The 22,926-nt window shown below is 46.2% G+C and overlaps 4 protein-coding genes across 6 annotated transcripts; 3 read left to right on the plus strand and 1 right to left on the minus strand.

Moving 5' to 3' along the window:
- Positions 1 to 272: 272 nt before the first annotated feature.
- LOC120906865 lies at positions 273 to 7,331 on the minus strand. 3 transcript variants are annotated; one of them, XM_040318991.1, is made up of 6 exons: positions 6,494 to 7,331; positions 5,793 to 6,030; positions 4,765 to 5,711; positions 3,492 to 4,005; positions 702 to 2,111; positions 273 to 574 (listed from the first exon to the last, which is right to left on the minus strand). In XM_040318991.1, the coding sequence occupies exons 2-6, from the start codon at positions 5,811 to 5,813 to the stop codon at positions 542 to 544; spliced, it is 2,925 nt and encodes a 974-aa protein (XP_040174925.1). In that variant the 5' UTR covers positions 5,814 to 6,030; positions 6,494 to 7,331; the 3' UTR covers positions 273 to 541. The 3 variants fall into 3 exon arrangements, with proteins under 3 accessions (XP_040174925.1, XP_040174924.1, XP_040174923.1); XM_040318990.1 differs by having other exon boundaries at positions 273 to 2,111; positions 6,903 to 7,331; XM_040318989.1 differs by having other exon boundaries at positions 273 to 2,111.
- Positions 7,332 to 11,226: 3,895 nt separating this feature from the next.
- LOC120905742 (elongation factor 1-gamma) lies at positions 11,227 to 13,692 on the plus strand. Its single transcript, XM_040316786.1, has 2 exons — positions 11,227 to 11,362; positions 11,733 to 13,692. The coding sequence occupies exons 1-2, from the start codon at positions 11,354 to 11,356 to the stop codon at positions 13,005 to 13,007; spliced, it is 1,284 nt and encodes a 427-aa protein (XP_040172720.1). The 5' UTR covers positions 11,227 to 11,353; the 3' UTR covers positions 13,008 to 13,692.
- A 119-nt stretch (positions 13,693 to 13,811) lies between these two features.
- On the plus strand, positions 13,812 to 18,582 carry LOC120905743 (retinol dehydrogenase 7). The gene is made up of 4 exons (XM_040316787.1): positions 13,812 to 15,397; positions 16,358 to 16,567; positions 16,649 to 16,857; positions 16,925 to 18,582. The coding sequence occupies exons 2-4, from the start codon at positions 16,386 to 16,388 to the stop codon at positions 17,569 to 17,571; spliced, it is 1,038 nt and encodes a 345-aa protein (XP_040172721.1). The 5' UTR covers positions 13,812 to 15,397; positions 16,358 to 16,385; the 3' UTR covers positions 17,572 to 18,582.
- Positions 18,583 to 18,965: 383 nt separating this feature from the next.
- Positions 18,966 to 21,072, plus strand: LOC120905741 (putative aldehyde dehydrogenase family 7 member A1 homolog). Its single transcript, XM_040316785.1, has 3 exons — positions 18,966 to 19,177; positions 19,284 to 20,694; positions 20,784 to 21,072. Exons 2-3 carry the CDS (start codon positions 19,285 to 19,287, stop codon positions 20,994 to 20,996), a joined length of 1,623 nt encoding a protein of 540 aa, XP_040172719.1. The 5' UTR covers positions 18,966 to 19,177; position 19,284; the 3' UTR covers positions 20,997 to 21,072.
- The last annotated feature ends 1,854 nt before the right edge of the window (positions 21,073 to 22,926 follow it).

Consider the following 22,926-nt stretch of genomic DNA (forward strand, 5'->3'; position numbering starts at 1 on the left):
CTCTCACGCCACAATTCCGTGGCGCTCCCTATCCCCCTGCTCCACGTCGCACGTGATCCAGGCAGCAAGCACTGACTATCCCGTGGCGCTGCGTGCGTAGCCAACTTAAACAGGAGGGGGGGGGTTGGATGGAGAAGGAGTGGGAGTGGGGGTTGATTTACAATAAGCCAATACAGTCATTATCCGATATACGCTATCGTACGGGACCGAGCGCAATAGCGTATCTCGAGTTTTCGCGTATAGCGGATTTGTATGGAAAAATAGTTTACACTACCAGTTCGAGGGTTGAAAAATATTGCCACAGAGTTTTGCATTAAAGTTTTTTGTTGTAAAATATCTTGTATCTTTTGCACAAATTTAATGCAAAATGCAATAAGAACATCAAGGAAACTCAAAAAGAGCATAACATATTTCAAAATATTAAAATATTTGCAAAATACACATGGAGCTGTCAAATTTAGAGCAATCGCGTACTGCGAATTCTCGTATATCGGGTATCGCGTACTGCGGATAATTGCTGTATAAGGCCGGGCACGACCAGCTAGGTGGTCCTGGCGCCAGGCAGGAAGTATTCCTTGAATAGAAAGAAACGTGTTTAATGTTTAGACTTGCCAGCATGCGTGCCTGGAGCCTCGTGCGCGTCAAACTTAAACGGAGATGGTAGCAGATTTGGTCGCCGCCGGGACATGCTTGGTTATTACCTTATGCATTTTGTGTTGATACTGCTGTTGCTGATGCTGCTGCGTGGGCGATGCCGACTGCTCTTTTGGTTGATTATGTTCCTTTCGCTCAATGTCGTAGCGCGCGTAAAACAGCAGGTATGGCGTGGTCACATGGCGCCGGTTCGGTGACAGTATCTCCTCGAACTCGAGCTGCGTCATAATTTTTACCTTGTCATCGTCGCACATGTACCAGGTTAGCTGCTGCTGCTGCTGCCTTGCAACGGTATCGTCCATGAAATTGCCATAACTTAGCTCGCTATTCCCTTGATTGCTAATCGACGAGCTGGACAGCAATGAAGAGTGACAGTTGCCGATGGTTGATTGGCTTTCGCCGTTCGCACCGTCCAGCTTGTAGCGACTTTGTGCACAGTTCATTTCGCACATTGACCCCGCCACGATAGGCGATAGGTGATGGGGGGCGCTGCCCGGGCCACTGCTGCTGCGCAAACCGTCCCCGATCAGGCCGCCGCCCTCATCGGCGGTCCCGCTTCCGGCGTGAGCGCCTCCCGCATGCCGGATGTCGTCGGCGAGTATGTTTTTCGCCAGCACGGCACAGCAACCGACGCTCTGGCAATGGAGATCGTGCAGGTTCGACGCTTTGTCGCAAATACTGCGCAGCGGATGATTCGTTTTGCCGTCGCACGGGTTGCTCCCGCCGCCCAGCGAACAATCGACCGCGCTGCGCGCTGAGCTGACGCCGTCCATGCTTTGAATGCTGTAAAAGTTATCACTATAGCCGGCCCGCACCGCCTTCTCGATGCAGACGGTGGTGGCGTGCGCGTTCAGCTGCAGGTTTTCGATCCCATTGATGGGGGAGAACCGATTAATAACGTTGTTTTTCAGCTTTTTGCTAATATCACCAGCACTGGAGGCTTTTTTGCTGCCAAACAGCTTTTTTAATTGACCGGAAGCACTCTTGTCGACGCCGCCGCCGTGCCCCTTGCCCGAGATTCCGACGCCTTTGATGCCGTTCAGCACGCCGGCCGCCTGCGCTTCCAGGGTGGAGGCAGCGAGCAGCGCCCTTCGTTGGCGATCCTTAACACAGTTGACGTAGTGCAGCGGGATCTGCAGCGAGCTGGTGTAGGCGATGTAGTGTCCGACCGACATGCGCGCACCGACGTGCGTTATCACGCTGTACAGCCGGTACACGTGGCGCTTCTCGCTGTCCGACTTGCCCAGACAGTCGGCGCAGAAGCACTGCAACACGAACGGCGTCGGGATGTAGCTGTTAATTTTTTCCATATCGCCATTGAACCGCTTCAGCTGCAGCACCAGCAGCCGGGGCAGTATATCGAAGGATATCGTACGGCAAGCCTCGGTGTAGCCCGAGCACACTTCGCACCGGTACTTGTTATCACCACGAAAGTATTCCTGCGTTATGCAAGCGTCCTGGCGGGGGAGCAAACGAAAAACATCAACCATTAATTGATTTTTTTTTTAGTCTCAGCTCATAATGTTGCATGAATGTTTGCTACAATAGTGCTTAGAGGTAGCGTAAAACTGAACAGTCAAATCAAACTATTTCCATGAATGAAATCATTCTTCACAAATTCTTCACGCTAAGAGAAACTTATATGCGTTACATGGTTTCCCAAGTCCCTTTCAAATGTTTTCGTTTTTACACATTAATTTCAATACATCACAAAGAACTGACAAACTCAATCTAGCATCAGACGAGTTGAAAATCATTCTGAAGAAATTAATGAAAATCATCCTGAAGAAACAAAATATTAGATTGATGTAGATTAACATCTTCCACGAGATGAACAACAGTGTTTACATTCGAAAGTTACTTAGAAACCCCTGTATCATAATTTTTAATTTCTTCAGCATGATTTTCAACACGTCTCATGCTGGATTGAGTTTGACAGTTCATTGTGGTGTGATAAAAATCATGCGTAGCAACTGAAATTGTATTATGAAGTAAATACACTATTTGACAGCTGTTGGAAAACATCTTGAAGGCGGTGAATAAGTACAGGGGTTTCCAAGTCACTTCCGATTGTAAACATTGCTTTTCACCGCGTGCAAAATGTTAATCCACATCGATGTAACTTTTCATTTCCGTCTCACAGGGGTTTCCGAGTCAATTTAGTCAATGTCAACAATATTTTTCAATGCTATCGATATGTTTTTCAAACAGCTGTCAAATGTTTTATTTACATCATCATAATTTTTCAGTTCGTCTAAATGATTTTCAACACGCTGGAAGTTGGATTGAGTAGTTTGACAGTTTTTTGTGATGTGTAGAAAATCATGTGTAAGAACTGAAACATTATTGTGATGCGAATACAATGTATGATCGTAGCTGTTGAAAATAATTCTCTAGGCAGTGAATAATGATGTGCCCATTCGAATGACTTGAAAACCACTGTAATAATTTTTAATTTCTTCAGCATGATTTTCAACACTTCAACCTCCGCATCGCAGCACCTCGTCATCGTTTTTACACCGGGGTTTGAAGCCGGATCGCATCACCCGCTGACAGGTAAAGTGTTGAAAATCATGTTGAAAAAAATAGTATTATTATTATAGAAATGAAATATCAGAGTGATGGAAACTAACTTCTTGCACGCGGTAAAAAAACAATGTTTACATTCGAAAGTGACTTGGAAACCCTTGCAATTACTCGTTGGGAAATTCAATTAACTTTCATTTTGGTTCACAGTTCGTAATAATTGACCACATTTTTTTTAAAGAAATATAACCGCAAAAACATTCATTTTTACATTTCGCACATAAATGAGCCACTAACACCCAGCAACGTACCTGATAAAATTGCTGAGGATTCTTTAGCGCCTCGCTGATCTCGCTGGAAGCGATCGGAATAGCAATGTCGATCATGATTTCCTTTTGCTCGGTTACCGTTTCGCACGACAGGCACCGCGTCCTGGACACGGTAACACCTTCGAAATCTTCGCAAAAGAAGTTTAACCCCAACGTGCGAATCCGTTCCTCGAGCCGTTCCTCCGCTGCGGTCGCACCGTGCCCACCCGGTGCTGTTTCGTGCGGTAAGCTGGCCTTGTCTTTGCCCGCCCCTGCATCGGCACATTTGCTGACGGGCGCCACCGGTTTAACGCTACTGGCCAGCGGCAGATCCACTGCGGCATTCGCTTTGCTCTCCTTCGCCGCGAAGGACTTGGCATTGCGGAGCGATTCTTTACGCCGCCGGAATATGTTGCGCCCGATGAATTGTGTGCTAGACTTCGTTTCGGTGCTGGCAGTCACCGAGTCAGCACTATCGCCCTTGGCGGGCGGAGGCTTTTCTAGGGATGGAAGCGAGCTAAAACGATAAAGAGAAAAGGTTTGCTTAAAAATCGCACAAATAAACGGTATAAGCTGAACCGCTTCAGGACTGTTTAAATATTGCTTTCGAAATTAATGGTGGGAGCTCGGAATCGGACCTACTCGCATCCGATGCCGTGTTCGGCATCAATTCTGGAGCCAATTCCGATGCTAAAAGCGATTTCGATTCCGGGGTCGATTCCGGAGCCGATTCCGGAGTTGACTCTGGAACCGATTCCGGGGTTGATTCCGGAGCCGATTCCGGAGTTGACTCCGATATCGATTACGCGATCGGAATCGGCTCCGGAATCAGTGTAGACCCTGGCAATCGAAATTTGCTCCGGAAACAGATTCGGAATTGACACCGAGAAATTTTCAGAAGCGAAATCAGTCCGGGAATCTCCATGAGAATGGATCGTTTATAAGTAAATTTTGACTCTTTACGGCTATCAATACGTATCAATGGACCAAAACGCCTATTCTTAAGGAGATGCCGATACCGACTCCGATTTCGAAGCTGATTCCGATTCCGGAGCCGATTCTGATTTCAGATCCTATTCCGATATCGGGGCCAATTCTAATTCCGGAGCCGATTACAGAATCGATGCCGGACCTACTATCTGGAATCGACTCCAGAAATTTTTGGAGCTGGCTAGAATCGATTCCGACAAAAAACGTCATTTTTCCCATCACTATTTCAAACAGGCCAGGTAGTTTTAGGGGCTACCCCTTGCCTACTACGTATGCTACCCCTTACCTTATTTTGAGGAAATCTGGATTTTCGATGAGAGTTTTGTTCAGCTTTAAACACGATTCCCTCACGCTATCCAGTATGCACATGAGAAATTCGTGCGCGTCCTGCTGCTGATTGCCTTCGAACGTGCTGCTCACGCGCTGCACCGCCTGCAGCAGTCCGCCGGCGTGGAAAGGCTCTATCGTGTCGGCCGCCTCGTTCCGCGCAAGGCTGTGGTACAGCTCGTGCAGCGTTTCGCATACCAGCTGCCGGTTGGTCTTGGCACCGTTCCCATTGCTAACGCTTGGTTCGCACTTGCGGGACCTATTGTAGCTATCACCGGTGTAGGCGGGGGTGGACGCACCACCGTACGCGTTGCAGCCACGGGCGTGATTGGCGGGTGCGCTACACTTCTCGCTCTCGCTAAAGCATATTTCGCTGACCATCGCCGAACCATCGGACGCACTCGACGATCGGCCGTACGGTGCTGCGTGCGGCTCGTACCCGTTCACGTGCTTTTCGTGCAACCCTAGCTCCTTGCCGTTCCAGCTGGGCCCACCGAGCGCGTCCGGTCCATCCGAGCCCGCCCCGAGCAGGGAGCCTTTCTGCTTGGCGTTGATCGCGCTCTGCTCGTCCTGCCCATGCCCCTGCTCGTCGTGCTCGGGCAGGCACCGTTTCTCCGCGTTTGCTTTGTGCAACGTCAGCTCCAGAAACTCGACCAGATGGTGCAAATTATGCGTAAAGTTCGGTGCGAAGCGCAAGGTGTACAGCACCGAGTTCATGTAGCACGAGTTGCCGATGTTGCATAGCGTGGCCAGTGAATTGCTCATGGTGTGGGTGACCATACTGTTGAGGCTTTTCATAGCAGTCTGCAGTGCCGCAGCAGTGGCGATGGCTGAATTACACTTGTGATGATGCTGTTCGCAGAAAAGCTCGCACGCGTTTGTTCCATTCACAATTGTTGCTGTTGCCTGCAACGGGCCAAGCAGAAAGCAAAAATCAGTATTTGTGCAACGTTGAAGACCAACTTGCCTTAAGCCTAACATGCTTACCGATACATACTGCTGAACCATGACGTACGGAACGGACAGAACAATCCACCACCATTCAATGTGCTCGTCCCAGTGGGTAAGTGTTCAAATTAGTAGTTAAAACAAAGAATAAAAAGTTCCTCTAATCACAATTATTTGTAAACAATCAAGTTGTATCGCCGCTTTACTGCCGTTTTTATGTTGCACCTGTCATTTGCCACCTGATTGCCAGCGTTCATGATGCATGATGATGATGGACCTAAAACAAAATTGCACCAAAACAGTCAAAGGCGGTCATATAAGGCTCAATAGAGCACACGGGATGTTAGCAATCATTATTTATCAGTATTTATTTTCGCCATTTATCCATTGGGGAGCCCAATGGTAATCATGTATTATGTATGATGAAAGTGTGTACATGTATATATACATATACATACATATATATTCCCACACACGCACATGCAAACATTGACCATACACATATCGTGTCTATGTTTTGGTTATCATTTTTTGGACAATTTTTGCAAACTGCTTCTATCCTGTAGTGAGTCCGAAAACGAATATCTACATTTGATATGCCTTTTTTGTCGCTGCTTGTTGCTTTGCAAAAGTAATCGAAAGAAAGGCAGGCCAAACTAAACGTACTGTCACTCGAAGCAAGCCAGCAAATTACCAGTGTCGGGCAGAAGAAAGAAGCAGTTTACGAAAACGATACTTACAAAACTATGCTCCGCAACACTAAACGCAGCCAGCATAAATGTTTACAAAACAAACGGTAAGCATAATGTAAATATTCACACTATCTCTCATACAACCCAGTAACATGTAATACGGTTTGCCGCAAAAGGGTATCTCAGCGCAAGGTGACATCGATTATTGATTTGATCATCATGTACATTGCCTGTCCAGAACTATGCTTGCGAACATTGCGAACAGGCATATAAACTATCTTAGCTCATTGGTAAGTACGTAACAGTGCCAGCATGTAATAAGGGAGTGTTGGCCGATGAACTTTACTTCCGATTATTTATCGTTTTTTTTTTTGTTCTTCTTTGGCAAGCTGAGTCGATGCATGCACGGTCCGTGGTGCAGGTTTCGTCTGGTGCTTGCGTGTTGCGGTTTATGCACCTTGTGCGATGTTGTGTCGCTTCCTGTGGCGGCTTTACGAGTTCGGCAGTACGTTTCGTACACAGAACTGATTAACAATTTTTACACGAACAACTATCGATCTCTCCGCATTGTTATTAATTGTAACTTTCTTCGTCCGACTTTGGCATACACTTTGCACTCCGAGTTTTGACATGTGTGCAGCGGTGTGCTGACAGTCCAGGTTGTTAACAGCGATCAGGCTAGGGGCAGACGGTACAAAACGGCAAGGCAAAGAGTGTAGTAATCGTTGATGACGCCATCAGTGCGCTCATTTATTCTGTCTATTTAACACCAAATATTGCAATCGTTTTCGTTCCGAGGAGCTTGCATTTTAAACGGTAAATATTTTTTTTTTGTGTTGCTTCGGGAGTAGCGACGGGTGACGAAAACATACATTTAGCGAAATTCTTGGAATACGTCAATTGTACGCAAACGCATGGGACTCGCGAACATCCATGGACCCATCGGACAGTGTGCGAAAACGGAAGCATTATGGTCAACACCCAACCAACAAAACATAACAGTAGGGTAACTGTACCAGTTTTCGGCAGGCTAGTGCAGCAGTTTCACAAAAATTGCTCACACATCAATATTTTTCATTATTTTTCTTGAAAGTGTTGTTATTCTGGTTGATAAACTATCATAGTATGTTACAATATTTGTTATTTGCCGGTTCAAAGCCCTTTTTCATAAATATTCGTGAAAATGCAAACATTGATTTTGCTCCTATTTTCGGCAGTTTGTTCCTATTTTCGGCAGGCTGTGTTCCTATTATCGGCAGCGCGAATACGGGTTAGAAAATGTTTGTATCACTGTGAATATGTACAAAAAAATGTTTAAAGCAATTTAACACTCTTACCTTCCTAAGATTGGTGTTAAAAAGCATTTTAATTAATAATTTTATGTTGCTTATTTTGGCCCGATTTGAGAGCCGTTTTGGTGCGACGTTTAAACAGAGCAGCCATTGACAGTTTGATGGTTATAGCGTACATTGCGAACTGGCTTGCAAATATTTATTTTTCTCTTAAGTTAGTGCATTGTTTGTCGTAAAATTGGTGATATTTGGTACAAGGGAAGTTTAACGCTTCAGTTTAAGGGAATTTGCTTGAAATCCCGATTAATCGTGCTCGAAAATGTCAATTGGGATAGCTCACCTAAGACCTAAAATTGGATATTTCTTTGTGAAAAATCCACAAAAATATCCCAAATAGCCAGCTCGAACTGTATAGCTGATTTGAGGCTGTTTAACAAAAAATCGTTCCGATGTCGTACTTTAAGGCTGATTAGGAGAAAGATGGTACTTTGAGGAACTTTGAAGGTTTTTAACAGGCACTTGATACCCTCTGGAACCTTGCAGCTGGTAAACCTCATGTGTATGGTTTAAGATGGAAATTGAAGGGTTGTTGTGAAAGTGTGCCAAACTTGGTTGGCTAGCTTTTTATAGCTTTTTATTGCATGCCATCGGTACGACGCTCTTGTCACTGTTCAAATAGACATAGAGTGACGTCTCGCGCGACAAAAAGTAGCAAAAGTAGAACCTACATGTTTTTTTGTTTGAAAACGAAAAAAATATGTTAAAGTGTGTTCTAATTTATTTTTTAATGTTTTGAATAAGTCTGGCTCGTAACCCAAGCGCCACAGATTCTAATCATGACCTAATCATCTAATCATGACCTTTATAGCCTTCTAACTTTCCGAGCAAAAATCTATGAAATTGGTCGTGTGGTCAGATACATGGGTCAGATACATGGGTACCACCATTACTCAAATCTCACTTGCTTCAGTGCTGGTGGTTTCCGTTGGAGTTTAGTATTTAAACAATCGTATCGCCGTTCTAGTTCTAGCGATGCATAACTTCAATGCGAAACCATACAACAGTACAGAGGGAATGAGAAAGCTCTCCTCCAAGCGAGGAAGCTTCACTGATTGGGTATGCCACCAACAGATGGCGCCACCAGCTTTTTGATATTTTTAGAATGCATGAGTCCGTTTATGTTGAGAGCTTGAGTCGTTTAGAACCCGTTTAGTGGTCGTTTAGTGGATTTGTAGCACTTGGGAAACAAACTGGCTAATTCATTTATTTCGGATGAAGCAGAAATATCGCGCGAGAAAAGGAGATCTGTTTGAAAAATTGAGCTACTTTTTATCGCGCGCGACGTTATCGCTCTATGTCTATTTGAACGGTCAAAGTGATAGGCTGGAAATAGACGAACCGAGATCATCGTGGTACCGCGAAAATCGCGTATGACTTGAGCTGTCAATTATGTTATAAAATCTGACAGATAGGCGAGATAATCGCGGTTCGTGTATGGAACCATCCGAGGTCTGGTGACGATTGAATGTGCCAAGAAGAAATATTTCTCTATCCATTTGCGAATCAAATTATTTTTTTCACATAGTTTATGCAAAATAAAATACAAAACTCATTTCTCGACACGAGTTTTCACACAAATCGCCAGAAAAAGTAAAAATAATCGGTTCGCGCAACCGCAAGAATCTCAGCAATACCGAAGTTGGGTATCTCTGCGAAACAGCAGGCGCGATTGGAGGCGCGGAAGATTTGACAGCTCTACTGTTCTTACTTACTTACTTATCCGGCGCTACAACCGCTTTGCGGTCTTGGCCTGCCTCAGGAGTGTCCGAAACCGCTCACGGTCTCGCGCCTTCGTCTGCCAGTCCGTTATCCCGGCCTTAATGGCGGACGCCTCCACGCCATCTTGCCACCTCAATTTGGGCCTACCACGCCTCCTCTGTCCTTGTGGACGGCCTAAAAAGACTTTACGGGCTGGGTCGTCCGTTTCCATGCGTATAACATATGCATCCATGCTCTACTGTTCTACAACTGTTGTAAACAAGGCGCGAATTTCGCGGTACCGCGACGATCTCGGTTCGTCTATTTCCAGCCATATAGACTGGTACCGTCAAACATCTCATTGCTTGTTGCCCAAGCTAGATAAGTTAAATGAAGAAGGAATATTGAGTACAGTGATTGTGATATTTTAGTAAACTATGTGAAATTCAAGAACTTTTATAGTTTTAAAATAAATGTTGTGTTGTGAATGTTTCAAATAAATTGACAAATTGTGTTGTTTATTTCATTGATGACGCCTTGCTTAAAAATAAAACGCAAAGAAAAATAATCCCCTGCACCATGGCATAAGAAAGCTGCTTAAGCGCTATTTAATAGGTCTACCTGGAACTTTGATGCTGTTTATTCAAGCAGCGATCTTTAGCATTCCAAAATTGGCTGCTTATGACCATTTGGCTATTTGGATTAGGACGTAGCCAGTTTTTATTAACTTCATGTTTGATCAAGGAAAATATTTGAAGATTGTAATTAATTGTAGTGTTTTCTGTTATAAAAATGTGCTCTGATAACTTCTTCTTCTATTTGGCATAAACGTCCTACGCGGACATGCCAGCTTATACAAGGCTTTCGAGACTTAATTCATTACCACGTAGCCGGATATAAAGTACGAGCTGGCTATTTGAGCGATCAGCGTTGCCACCGCCCACACGGTTCTCGACTTACGCGGATTCCTAAATTTGGCAGATCACATGTCAAATCAGTACAATTTGCTTCAAGTTCGATATGCATTGCATTTTTGCTAACAAATTGAAACCGCTTAAAAGCCAGAAATATTAGGCCGAAAATACACGGACCGGAATTTCGCGGCCGCGGAATTCCGCTTGCTGAAAAATGTATGGATATGACAGTTCGGGAAAGTTGCCGTTGACACTTTGTATATGGGTTTGATAGCAGGCGGAATTCCGCGGCCGCGAAATTCCGGTCCGTGTATTTTCGGCCTTATAATTTTCTGCACGAATCATATCATACAAATGATAAAGTGTATAAAGTTACTAAATTAAATAAAAAACTCCGAGTGATCAATACTATTTTAGTCAAAAAACGTGTAATTCGACTGACTCGGGAACAGACTGTACGTGAATAGATACCCCTTTTTTTGTTTTTATTTGAGAAATATTTGGCGATACGGCAATGTCGGATCTGAATAAAAAAGAAGAAGTATTTTTCTACCATGAAGGGGCTGTTTTTGTTTGATTTATGTTATTACAATAACATTGCAAGTGGATTGCACACCTGCTTCGTCTTTCCCACGTGGCAAATCGGATCCACTGCCATGCACGTCAAATTGCGTACAAAAACGTTTGCGTCAAATCACACGACATGGCCGCGCGTTGACCATGCCCGCAGGATTTCTCGTGTCATTGCACCCCGGATAATCGAAAAGCGGCACGGATAAACGAGCCTTTGCCGTCCTGTGTACCAAACGTCACCAGTTACGACAGTGGCGACCTCCTTTTCATTTCCGCCATCGACGGACACGTACTTGTGAAGCACGCGAATACGCCGAATAAAGCCCAAAACGCGTGATTTTTTCTCACAATCGTCCTGCAACAGCATTAAAATGGCCGGTGTAAGTATTGGGCAGCTGGTGCGCTATGGGTCAGCTGGCTGAAATACGTTTTTCCACCTGTAAATCGAGTTCCGGGTGTACGCCGGGTTGTGTGTGTGTTGTACACGGGTGACGGATGCGGTGCGGTGTGATCGGTGTGAATATAAGATCCTCCTTGGCGGGTGTACTTACTAAAATTAGCAATTAATACGAAGCTCGGAATTTCGGGATGGTTTCGAAAAAGAAAAAAAAAAACGTTTCTAAAATGGAGCATTGTGTGCGGATTTTGCTACCATCCTAATCGTACTCCTTTAGCCCCTCCCCCCCACCCCCCTTCTCGCTTCCTAGCTGCTTTTCGCTGAACTAACTCGAACCTCTGTCCCTCTTGCAGACTCTGTACACTTACCCGGAAAACTTTCGTGCCTACAAAGTGCTGATCGCGGCCCAATACTCCGGCACGCCGGTGAAGGTTGCCGCCGACTTCGTGTTCGGCGAAACCAACTGCAGCGAGCCCTTCCTGCAGAAGTTCCCGAGCGGCAAGGTGCCGGCGTACGAGACGAAGGATGGCAAGTACCTGACGGAGAGCAACGCGATCGCCTACTACGTGGCCAATGAGCAGCTGCGCGGTGCGAACGACTTCCACCGGGCTGAGGTGCAGTCCTTCCTCAGCTTCGCCGACAATGAGCTGCTGCCTGCTGTCCAGGGCTGGACGTTCCCGATGATTGGCATCGTGCCGTACAACAAGAACAACGTTGAGCGTGCGAAGGAGGAGCTGCGTCGCGGCCTGGCCGCCCTCAACAGCCGCCTGCTGAAGCAGACGTACCTGGTCGGCGAGCGGATCACACTGGCCGATGTGGTCGTGTTTGCCACGCTGCTGCACGCGTACGAGTACGTGCTGGATCCTGCCTTCCGCGCACCGTTCGGCGCCGTCAACCGGTGGTTCACCACGCTGATGAACCAGCCGCAGGTGCAGGCGGTGGTCAAGGTGCCGGCGCTCTGCGCCAAGGTCGCACAGGCCGACCCGAAGAAGTACGCCGAATTCCAGGCCAAGGTGAGCGGCGGAAGCGGCGGCGCTCCAGCAGAGAAGAAGAAGGAAAAGAAGGAGAAGAAGCCGGCGCCGGAGAAGCCGGAACCGGCCGAGCAGCCGGACGCAGCCGACGAGCTGCTGGCCGCCGAGCCGAAGCAGAACGATCCGTTCGAAACGCTGCCGAAGGGCACGTTCAACTTCGACGACTTCAAGCGGTTCTACTCGAACGAGGAGGAGGCGAAATCGATCCCCTACTTCTGGACCAAGTTCGACCCGGCCAACTACTCGATCTGGTACGGCGAGTACAAGTATCCCGAGGAGCTGACGAAGGTGTTCATGAGCTGCAACCTGATCACCGGCATGTTCCAGCGGCTGGACAAGATGCGCAAGCAGAGCTTCGCCTCGGTGTGCCTGTTCGGCGAGGACAACAACAGCACGATCTCGGGCGTGTGGGTCTGGCGCGGCCAGGATCTGGCGTTCAAGCTGTCGCCCGACTGGCAGGTGGACTACGAGGTGTACGACTGGAAGAAGCTGGACCCCGCCTCGGACGAGACGAAGAAGCTGGTTGAACAGTACTTCTCCTGGAGCGGCACCGACAAGAACGGGCGCAAGTTCAACCAGGGCAAGATATTCAAGTAAATCGTCCTGATTTTTGTTACTCTTAAAAAAACACAACCACACACAAACAACGGTCGTCTATGTTCCATCTGGCTGCCGCGCGTCTGGCTGTCAAAACATTCACCCACAACTGCTGCAATCAATCGAAACAACAAAAATGCGCAACAATGGCTACGTCAACCATCGATTTGTTTTGAACTCCGCGGAAGGATAATGTGTCCGACCGCCTCTCTCTCTCTCTCTTTTTTAAAACAACTTACCACACACCACGGGCCTTCTGTTTGCAGCAGTGCAGCATCCTCCAGCCATCAATCAAATCCGCAACAGCAACAGATACAACTTCAAATTCAAGCTTGCTGCAAAGAGACAGAATGTCGATCGTTTGGGGGGAGGGGAGAAAGCGCGATGGTGGTTCTCTTATTATTGCTGAGAGCACAAGTACGAGTGTGTAATCGTTGAATTGTTAGTTTTACGTGAGGAATTAGTGTGAGTACGTACGCGAGGAAAGTAGCGAGCACACTTATTGCGCCTGGTGTAGCTCGACTTCATTTTGCCAGCAGGTTGTTCGTGTCCGGTTTGAAATTCGTTCCCGCTCCCCGACCCGTTTCGTTAGCGATTGTCGTTTCGTCTCGGCCTCATTGAATTAAAATAAAAGAATTGCCACACCAGAAGAGAAGAAATAAAAAAAAAACTGGCTTAATAATAATTCTAGCGGTATTTAGTATTTTTTCTTAGCTTTGCTACGCTGACCGTTATTTTATGGAATTATTTGTGCTCCTCTTTATTCTAAGGTAATGGATTAGTTACTAATGAGATTCTATTGCATTTATGGTGCCAACAAATCTGTAAAGCCAGGTGGAATGGATTAGGTGAGGGCAGTAAACCGGGTTTCAAATTCAAATCGATGTTCTACGTACGAGCGAAGCAGTAGATTGGAAACTTCGAACAAGCTGAAACCCCCAATCAGATGAAAGATTCTAAGAACATGGTTATTACCATTATCGCAATAACCGTTTTCTCAATGACCAAATTTACACCTTCATCTCTACGACCGTCATACCCGGGGAATCCCATACATTTTGTGTGGGAAGTTATTCTTTTTCAAACTAAAACTTCAATATCTTTTGTTGCATTGAAACATCAAATTAGATACAAAGGTACGGCCGTTAATCTTATTTAATTTAGTGAATAAATGGGATTTTTTAAGTCTCGTTCACTATTTTTTAATATTTTTTTAAGTTTGACAATTTGCCTTTTAAATGGATTTTATTTCTGCTGTTCTATGAAAAGTACGTTAAAAGTACCTTTTTGGATTATTTTTTTAGATGAGTTTTAATTAATTATTCTTTTTTATTGTTTTAAAGGAAATACTATAAATCATATTTGTTTGGTAAGTACGGTTTTCTCTATCGGTAATATGTTTTTCTAATTGAAAACTGATTAGAAGAGAGCACATTTGGGGAAAAACAGAAGGACATGGTGCATATTTAAATAATATGCAAAGCATTTTGAGTTTTTTTTAAATGAAAATAAATTGAATAATAAAAAATATGTTTAAAAACATATTTTTATGAAGAATTTCTGCTTTTCTATTCATAATCAATTAAAATAATCAGAATCGTCCATCAAGTGCAACATTACTAATGCATTCAATATGGTGGCTGCATTGAAGGCTGTCCATGAAGAAATTGGTTATACATTACAAAAATTTAAAAAAATATTGAATGAAACTTTAAAAAATCCCATTCCCTCAATAAAGTGAAAAAGAATAATGTCTTGCTCTTTTGACAAAATTTGTAATTAAAATATTCATTACATAAAAAGTTATGAAAGTATTAAAATCGAAAGCTACCACTTCCCATACAAAATGTATGGAATACCCGGGTATGCCGGTAGGACCATCTTTCAATACAAAGTTATATCAGTTATAAAATGAAAATCATACCCGGGTATAGAAAAGGGTTAAGAAAAGAAAAGAAATAATTACACCTCGTGACGAAAGCGCAATCCAAACGCATCGAAACGCTCGGGTACGCAAATCAGTAAATAATTTACAAAAAATGTCACGCTGCATTTCGTACGCCGGGAGCCTACATGCGCATGGATGATGGCATTACGCACGCTGCCGAAACGAATAAAACTGCTTTCGGTGTGTATTTTCTTAAACTGCGTTGATTTCACCACCACCGACGAGTGCGTTATGTAACTTATTTGAAGTCTGAGGTTTGGTGGTGTGCGTCATATGGTTAATATTCTCATATTTTCCAAAAAAAAGAAAAACAAAAAACAAAACGCTGCGTTTGCCCAGTCGGCAACAGTACCGGGTTGATATTGCTGCGCGTTACTGCTAAGCCCGCTTAATAATAATCCCAAGATCGTCCACCTCGGTCAACCACTGCCACGGTACAACGGTGAGTAGTTGGATTTTGCTTAATTTACATTACTTTCAGGCAGAAACTGCTTGTGAAACGGTCTCATTTGTTTAGCCGTCCGCCGATCATATGTTTACAATTGGGTGTGTTGCTGCTCAGACTATTTCCACCTGTGTCATATATTGGCGGTGTAATATTCATCATCACAACTAATGGCTTAAATACTCGATTATCTAATGAATGGTTTCCCTTTTATCGTAAAGTATATTTTTGTATCGTTATTAGCTTGCTACATTCTTTTCGTAGTTTTTCTTTTTATGAGCATGTTTGTTTGTTTATTGTTGTCTTTGTGCTTAAGTTTAGTGGTGGGAGCTCGGAATTGGACCCACCTGATTCCGATTTCGAGTTCCGATGCTGGAATCGATTCCGATTCCGGAGCCGATTTTGGAGCACATTTCCGGAGTTGACTCCGGAATCGATTTCGGTGTCGACTCTGGATCCTATTCCGAAATCGGAATCGGCCCCGGAATCAGAATTGGTTAAGAAATCGGAATCGAACTAGGAAACTCAATTTGTTAGGGCAAAGGAATCAGAAATGATTGCAGAATTGGAATTGACTTGAAGCAAGAAGTTTCAGAAGCGAAATCAGTCCGGAAATTACCATAAGAATGGACTGTTTACAAGTAAATTTGGATCCTTTTGGGACTATCAATACGTAGCATCATTGGACCCAAACGCCTATTCTTAAGGAGATGTTGAAACCGACTCCGATTTCGAAGCCGATTCTAATTTCCGAGCCAATTCCGATTCTGGAGCTGATTTCGATTCCTGAACTGATTTCAATTCAGGAACCGATCCCTGAATCGATTCCGGAAACGATTCCAGAAAACTTCGGAGCTAGCTGGAATCGATTCCGACAACAACTTTTTCCCATCACTACTTCTGTTACTCACATTAAAAAAAAAAACAATTCATGTTATTTTGACAAAATCATTGCAGAAACTACAAACTTCTTCTACAACCGAAGATGATGACCAGCTGGTTTACCAATAATGTTAATCAAGCAAGAAACATCGTCCTTGCCAGTAGCGGCGTATGCGTTGTCGCTCTGAAGTTATTGCAGTACTGGCGATCACGATCGCTGCAGCCGATACGGAAGCTGAGCACAAAGGACGTAGTCATTATTACGGGTTGCGATTCTGGCCTAGGGTAAGCGAGTTTTGCTGCACGCTGAAAATGGTCCCAAATTGGCGTTTTGACTCTCTGTACATTTCCCAACCCGATCCCCAGCTACAATATGGCCTGCATGTGTCTGCAGGCCGGCATGACGGTGATGGCGACGTGCGTAAGCAAGGAGTCCGACGGATACAAAAGCTTGCAATCGCGCGGAAAGCAAACGGGACAGCTTGTCTGCTTCATCATGGATCTGAACAGCCAGGAAAGCATTGCAGACACGCACAGCGCAATAAGGAAATGGTTTGCAGCAAATCATCCAGCTCGTGCGTACTCCTAGTTGAAGCTTTTCTTTTGCATCTCTTCAAAGAATTGTGCTCCTCTCGCTTGCAGGTCTGTATGCGCTTGTTAACAACGCGGGCGTCATGTGTTTCGGGGAGGCGGAATGGCTTTCCAGCAACCTCACCAAGCTGCAGCTTAATGTAAACGTAATCGGTGCCATCCAGTTCACGCTACCCCTGCTCGAGCTGGTCCGGGAGAACCGAGCGCGTCTGATCGTCGTTACCAGCCACTGCGGACGGCAGGCCCTGCCGGGGCTGAGCGTTTACTCCGCGACCAAGGCGGCACTGCGCGCCTGGACCGATGCGGTGCGCATGGAGCTGTCCTGCCACGGCGTGCCGGTGGTCGAGTTTATGCCCGGCTCGTTCCTGTTTCATTCCAACATTTGCGCCCAGCAGCTGCAGTACTTCGACGAAATGTGGTCGGCGATGGGCGCTAACCAGCGTGCGTTCTACCAGGACTACTTCGATCGCTACCGGGGGTATCTGGCGCCGCTCTGCCAACCGCGCGCGCTGGAAAGCTTCAGCGAAAGCGATCCGCTAACGGGCTGCATGCGACGGGTACTGTTCGACGCATCGCCCCGGTCGCTGTACATCTGCGAACCGTGGCGGTACTTCTGCTACTACAATGCCTTCCGCTACCTGCCGAACGTGTTGAAGGATCGGCTGGTGCGCCGATTTGTGGCCATGCCAGTGTACTGACGACCTCCAAATCCGAATATCTAGGAACTCACTACCTATTTTTTGATTCCTCAAAGGGGTTTAGCTTAGTTTTGCAGACTAGTATTTGCCTGCGTTCGTGTAATAACGGAGAATAAAACCTCGCAGGAGATGTTATACCTATTATTAGCATTTTAAATCTAGCGAGGCATAGTTCTGCTTTAGTGTTGGGTTTCATGAATCTTTCGTTGAGATTTATTCATAGGAATCTTCAGTGACGAGTGATTCGAATCTCGAGTCGAATATTCAAAGATTCATGAATCTATAAAGTTTAATGAATCTTCATGAATTTTTCAATATTTACAAATCTCCAAGGATTCGTGAATCTCATAAGATTCGTGAAACTATAAGATTCATAAATCCATTAAAATTCATATATTTCCAGGGATTTATGAATCTTTAGAGATGTATGATTTCCAAAATATTGAATTTGTCCAATCCCACCTCAAACTTGCCCGCTGGTGGTTCAAACCTTGCATGGACCTGAGTCTCCACGTAGCAAAACAAACTATCCGGCGGCGTAGTACTTTCCAAGAAGTCTCGAAAGCCTGGACAGGCTAGCATGACCACGTAGATCGTTACGCCAAGAAGAAGAATAATAAAAAAAAGCCCAAGCTTTATGCTTTTTTAGAGATTTATGAATCCCTGGAGATTCGATAATCTTTCGAGATACATGGATAATTCCTAAATCTTAGAAATTTCTTGAATTTTTGAAATTCAAGAACCTTTTCAACCGAGATTAACATTCAATGAATCATTCCGAAGATTCATTCAGATTCATGAATCTGAGTCAGATTTACCCAACACTAATCTGCATTATTGTTTTTACGCACGATTTTCGCTTCTCATTCCATCGCTTTTGATTAGTAAAATACTAGTAAAATCAGTGAAAATTGCTACAAAAATAAGTCTGAACTGCATAAAGGCAACCCTGTCGGATGATTGGGTCGTTTGAGTTGCTTTACAAAAATAAAGAAATATTTTTAAAGTAAACCTTGCCTGAGAAGTGTGCATTTAATGCTTACAAAGTGGACAAGATTCAACAAAACAGACAGCCAGGAGTCCGACACGTCGTCGGAATGTCGCAGGGGCATGTCAACAGAGAGCATATTTAGCGTACCTCAACAGTTCCTTCCGTTACTAACGCGCCCCAATCACAACACAAGATAGGCTAGGCGCTAGGAGATTGTGAGCCATCGTTGTCTTTGGTACATCAGCAGGCACGCAGACCAACCCGGGTGAAACGGAGATGAACACCGCCCAATGCTCGAGGCGAACGACGCAAACCCGCCACTCTCGTGTAGATAACGTGTGCCCCGCCGGCTGTTGTTGTGCATGCACTCTCAAATAGCCAGAATTATCACTCTTATCAAGCGGAACAGCGTACCGTGCCAGTTGCACACAGTCGCCGCAGAGCAAATCCGTCACTCGATCGCTCAAGAGGACAGCAATACACAATTGGAGGCGAAAGTATTTCCAAACTGATAACGGCCTCGCAGATAGTGTCACATGGTAGGGGCACCGCGCGCAGCCGGCAGTTGCTAACAGAACCTCCAGCGGACTGCAAGCGCTTCCAGCTTAGGATAGAGTAAGTGTGACCGGGCCAACAAATCGTGCAGCAATTGGCGCAGCGAGACCAACACTTTTGGAACGACTCAACATTCAACTATTGTCTGTCGGTGGTCCTTTTACAGCATGATAGGAACACTGCTGCAAAGGGGGCCAAAGTTGAACAACGTCATTTGCAAGATCCTCGGCGCACGCAGCATGAGCGGCATGACGAAGTATTTGGTCGAAGAGGACAACTTTGCCTTCCTGCGCGATCTCGGCCTGCAGCGCGTGAACAATGGTGTGTACAACGGCGAATGGGTGGCCGGCACGGCCGGCAAGGTGCAGTCGATCGATCCCGCATCCGGCCGGGTAATAGCGGAGGTTGCTACCGGCTCCGAGCAGGATCTGGAACGCTGCCTGACGGCCGGTGTGGCCGCCTACCAGGAGTGGAAGAAAATTCCGGCCCCGCTGCGCGGTGACGTCATACGCCAGATTGGCGACGAGCTGCGCAAGTACCGGGAGCCGCTCGGCAAGCTGGTGGCACTGGAGATGGGCAAAATCCTGCCCGAGGGGGTCGGCGAGGTGCAGGAGTTTGTGGACATCTGCGACTACGCGGTCGGGCTGTCGCGCATGTTCGGCGGCGCCATCTTTCCGTCCGAGCGGCCGCAGCACACGATCCTCGAGAAGTGGAACCCGCTCGGGCTGGTCGGCGTCATATCGGCGTTCAACTTTCCCTGCGCCGTCTTTGGCTGGAATGCGGCGATCGCACTGACGGTTGGCAACACCGTGCTGTGGAAGGGCGCCCCGAGCACGTCGCTCGTGAGCGTGGCGACCACCAAGATAGTGACCGACGTGATCAAGCGCAACAAGCTGCCCCCGATCGTGACGCTCTGCCAGGGCGGCGAGGCCGTCGGCAAGCGGATGGTGAGCGACGAGCGGATCCGGCTGATGTCCTTCACCGGCAGCACGGCCGTCGGCCGCACGGTCGGCATCGAGATGCAGCGCCGGTTCGGGCGCTGCCTGCTGGAGCTCGGCGGCAACAATGCGCTCATTATCAACGAGGATGCGCCGCAGGAGATGGCGCTGGATGCGGCGTTCTTCGGCTGCATCGGCACGGCCGGCCAGCGGTGCACCACGACCAGGCGGCTGATCATACACGCCAAGCTGTACGATAGCTTCATAGCGAAGCTGGTCAAGCGGTACGCCAGCCTGCTGAAGCGCGTCGGCCATCCGCTGGATTCGGCCACGCTGTACGGGCCGGTGCACAACCAGCAGGCGGTGGACAATTACTTGCAGACGGTGCAGGAAGCGGTCGCGCTCGGTGGCAAGGTCGAGTGCGGTGGCAAGGTGATCGATCGAGCCGGGTTCTTCGTCGAGCCGACCATCATCTCCAACCTGCCGCACGATGCGCCGGTCGTGAAGCGGGAAACGTTTGCCCCCATCGTGTACGTGTTCAAGGCGAGCAACTTGCAGGAGGCGATCAGCTGGAACAACGAAGTCGACCAAGGGCTGTCGTCGTCCCTGTTCACCAACAACATCCAGTCGGCGTTTGAAGTAAGTGGCGCAGTTTTGGTAGGATTTTTTTGGTGGAAGAATTTTTTAATGAAAACATTACTCTTTTTCGGTTCGCTACCAAACAACAGTGGCTGGGAGAGAGTGGTTCCGACTGCGGCATCGTAAATATCAACACTTCACCCTCGGGAGCGGAAATTGGAGGAGCGTTCGGTGGCGAGAAACATACCGGCGGTGGCCGTGAATCGGGATCCGACGCCTGGAAGCAGTACGCGCGACGATCAACTATAACCGTCAACCATTCAACCGATTTGCCACTGGCACAGGGAATTGTATTTGAATAAGTGGAGGGGTTACATCTTTGTTTTATAAAGTTTGTAATAAATACAGACGAACAAGTCTGACTGATTAATGTGTAAACAACCGGTTCAAGTTTAGGTAATTGACGTTGCACAATCCAAAATTCCTTCACTATCGTACGCAACACGTGTTCGGCCCAACACGTGGTGCGTTGTTCAATCGGACTGTACCTGTCTCGATGTGCAAAGGACCCATTATCATTACTATCATGCAGAGGGTGGGTCACTTTGTCAATTTGTCACAGATAATAAGTCCACTTCAAGCGGGCTTGGCACTGGCCTAGACCAATTAGGATTGTTGTGCCTAACAAGAAGGGGTGTGCTTTTAACAAACCACATAAGACACATTCCGGAGTTTCTGGGCTGGTAAAGTTTCAAGATCAGTTCCGGGAACGGGAAAGATTCTAGATCAATTCCAGGAACAACCCCGGTTTAAGCTGGTAGGTTTCGTGGCCCTTTTAGATCAACTCCAAAAAGTTGGTTTTAACAGATCTTCGGGGAAAAAAATCCACACTGATGCTAACTTATAACCCCACGGTAACAATTCAGGAGCTCTCGGTAAATAATGACCTGCAAGATTTTCGAGCAGGAGCATTAATATGTGATTCGTCTGCAGTTTTCAACTTCTGTATTTCACACAGTTTTGTTTAAAAACGGGAATCTGTCAAACGCATTTCCCCAAAGGTGGTAACATTCTTTGTTGAAGTGACATTAAACATATTTTGGAGGTTGAGCAAAAACTAAAAACAAAAAATGCTGCATTGCATAGATGGACGATTCACGAACATCATCAGGTCCGATATGCTTTTTCAATCGATTCAATCGATACGTCGATGTCGGATAAGTTGATTGCATCTATAGGCACACTTGAGATAGCTGCGTTTGAGCGACACAGATCAAGTCTCCATAGGAACATTGTAATTTGAAGTGTTCTGGAAAAAGAAAGTTGCAGCACTTGGAGTTCGTTGAAGTACACCCATTCTATGAAACAAGGACCGGTATACAGCGCCGGTTCTAACGGTAGGCGAACGAGGCGGTCGTCTGGGGCCTCGTCGATCGATAGTCTATAGTATGCAGTATGTATAAAAGTTGACAGAGTACTAGGTACTAGGGCCCTTGAATGATGAACGTTGGGGCCCCGAGACTCACGATTCGTGTTCAACCCCCCTCGATCGACACACATTTTGGTATGGGCCTGTGGCCGATGATCCTCACCGTCAGCAATTACAGTAGACTGTTCAATCTCCCAACCCCGCTCACCATCTAAAGGGGGCCTCAAGACATCTTAGCGCCTAGGGCCCTTGATACCCTTAATCCGGCACTCCTCATGAAATTTCCGTAGCTTGCTAGGGTTGTCTTGAATTCTGCGTACGTAAGGAATATGTAAGTTTTTGTTCCATCGGAAACAATTGCATAAATAGTGGCTGCTTTTTTTACGACAGTAGCGAATGATTGAGTCTATTGAGTAAAGTTATGTTAAGATTAAGTTCTTCAAGACTTCGTGTTGCTAATTCGTCGTGGACAGCACATGTTTAATCAGGAATAATTAACCGTATTTAGATCCGAAATATCTGCGAAGCTTTACTCTAGTTCACATTCTGATAGATTTCGGACTCTAGCCTCTGCACAAGTGTTTTATTGTACTGAGAACGAGAGTTACGAAATCAAATTACGTTTCAGAAGCAACACTTTCTACACAAACAACCATTTGCGAGAAACATAAAATCGATCTTGTTGTGCTTTGCAGTGTTGTTTATCTTTTTGAGCCACACTGACGTCTTGCCTGACATGTTATTGTGCTTTCACATTGAACGGGTGATTGTACGGTCGAGAAAGGGTGGCTGAGAATGCTTACACCCCCGAAGCGTATCGTACCCTTTGGTGGATGGAAAATTGCGAGAAGAAGTTTTATTTT

Source organism: Anopheles arabiensis, chromosome X (genome assembly GCF_016920715.1).
Source record: "Anopheles arabiensis isolate DONGOLA chromosome X, AaraD3, whole genome shotgun sequence".
NCBI lineage: Eukaryota > Metazoa > Arthropoda > Insecta > Diptera > Culicidae > Anopheles > Anopheles arabiensis.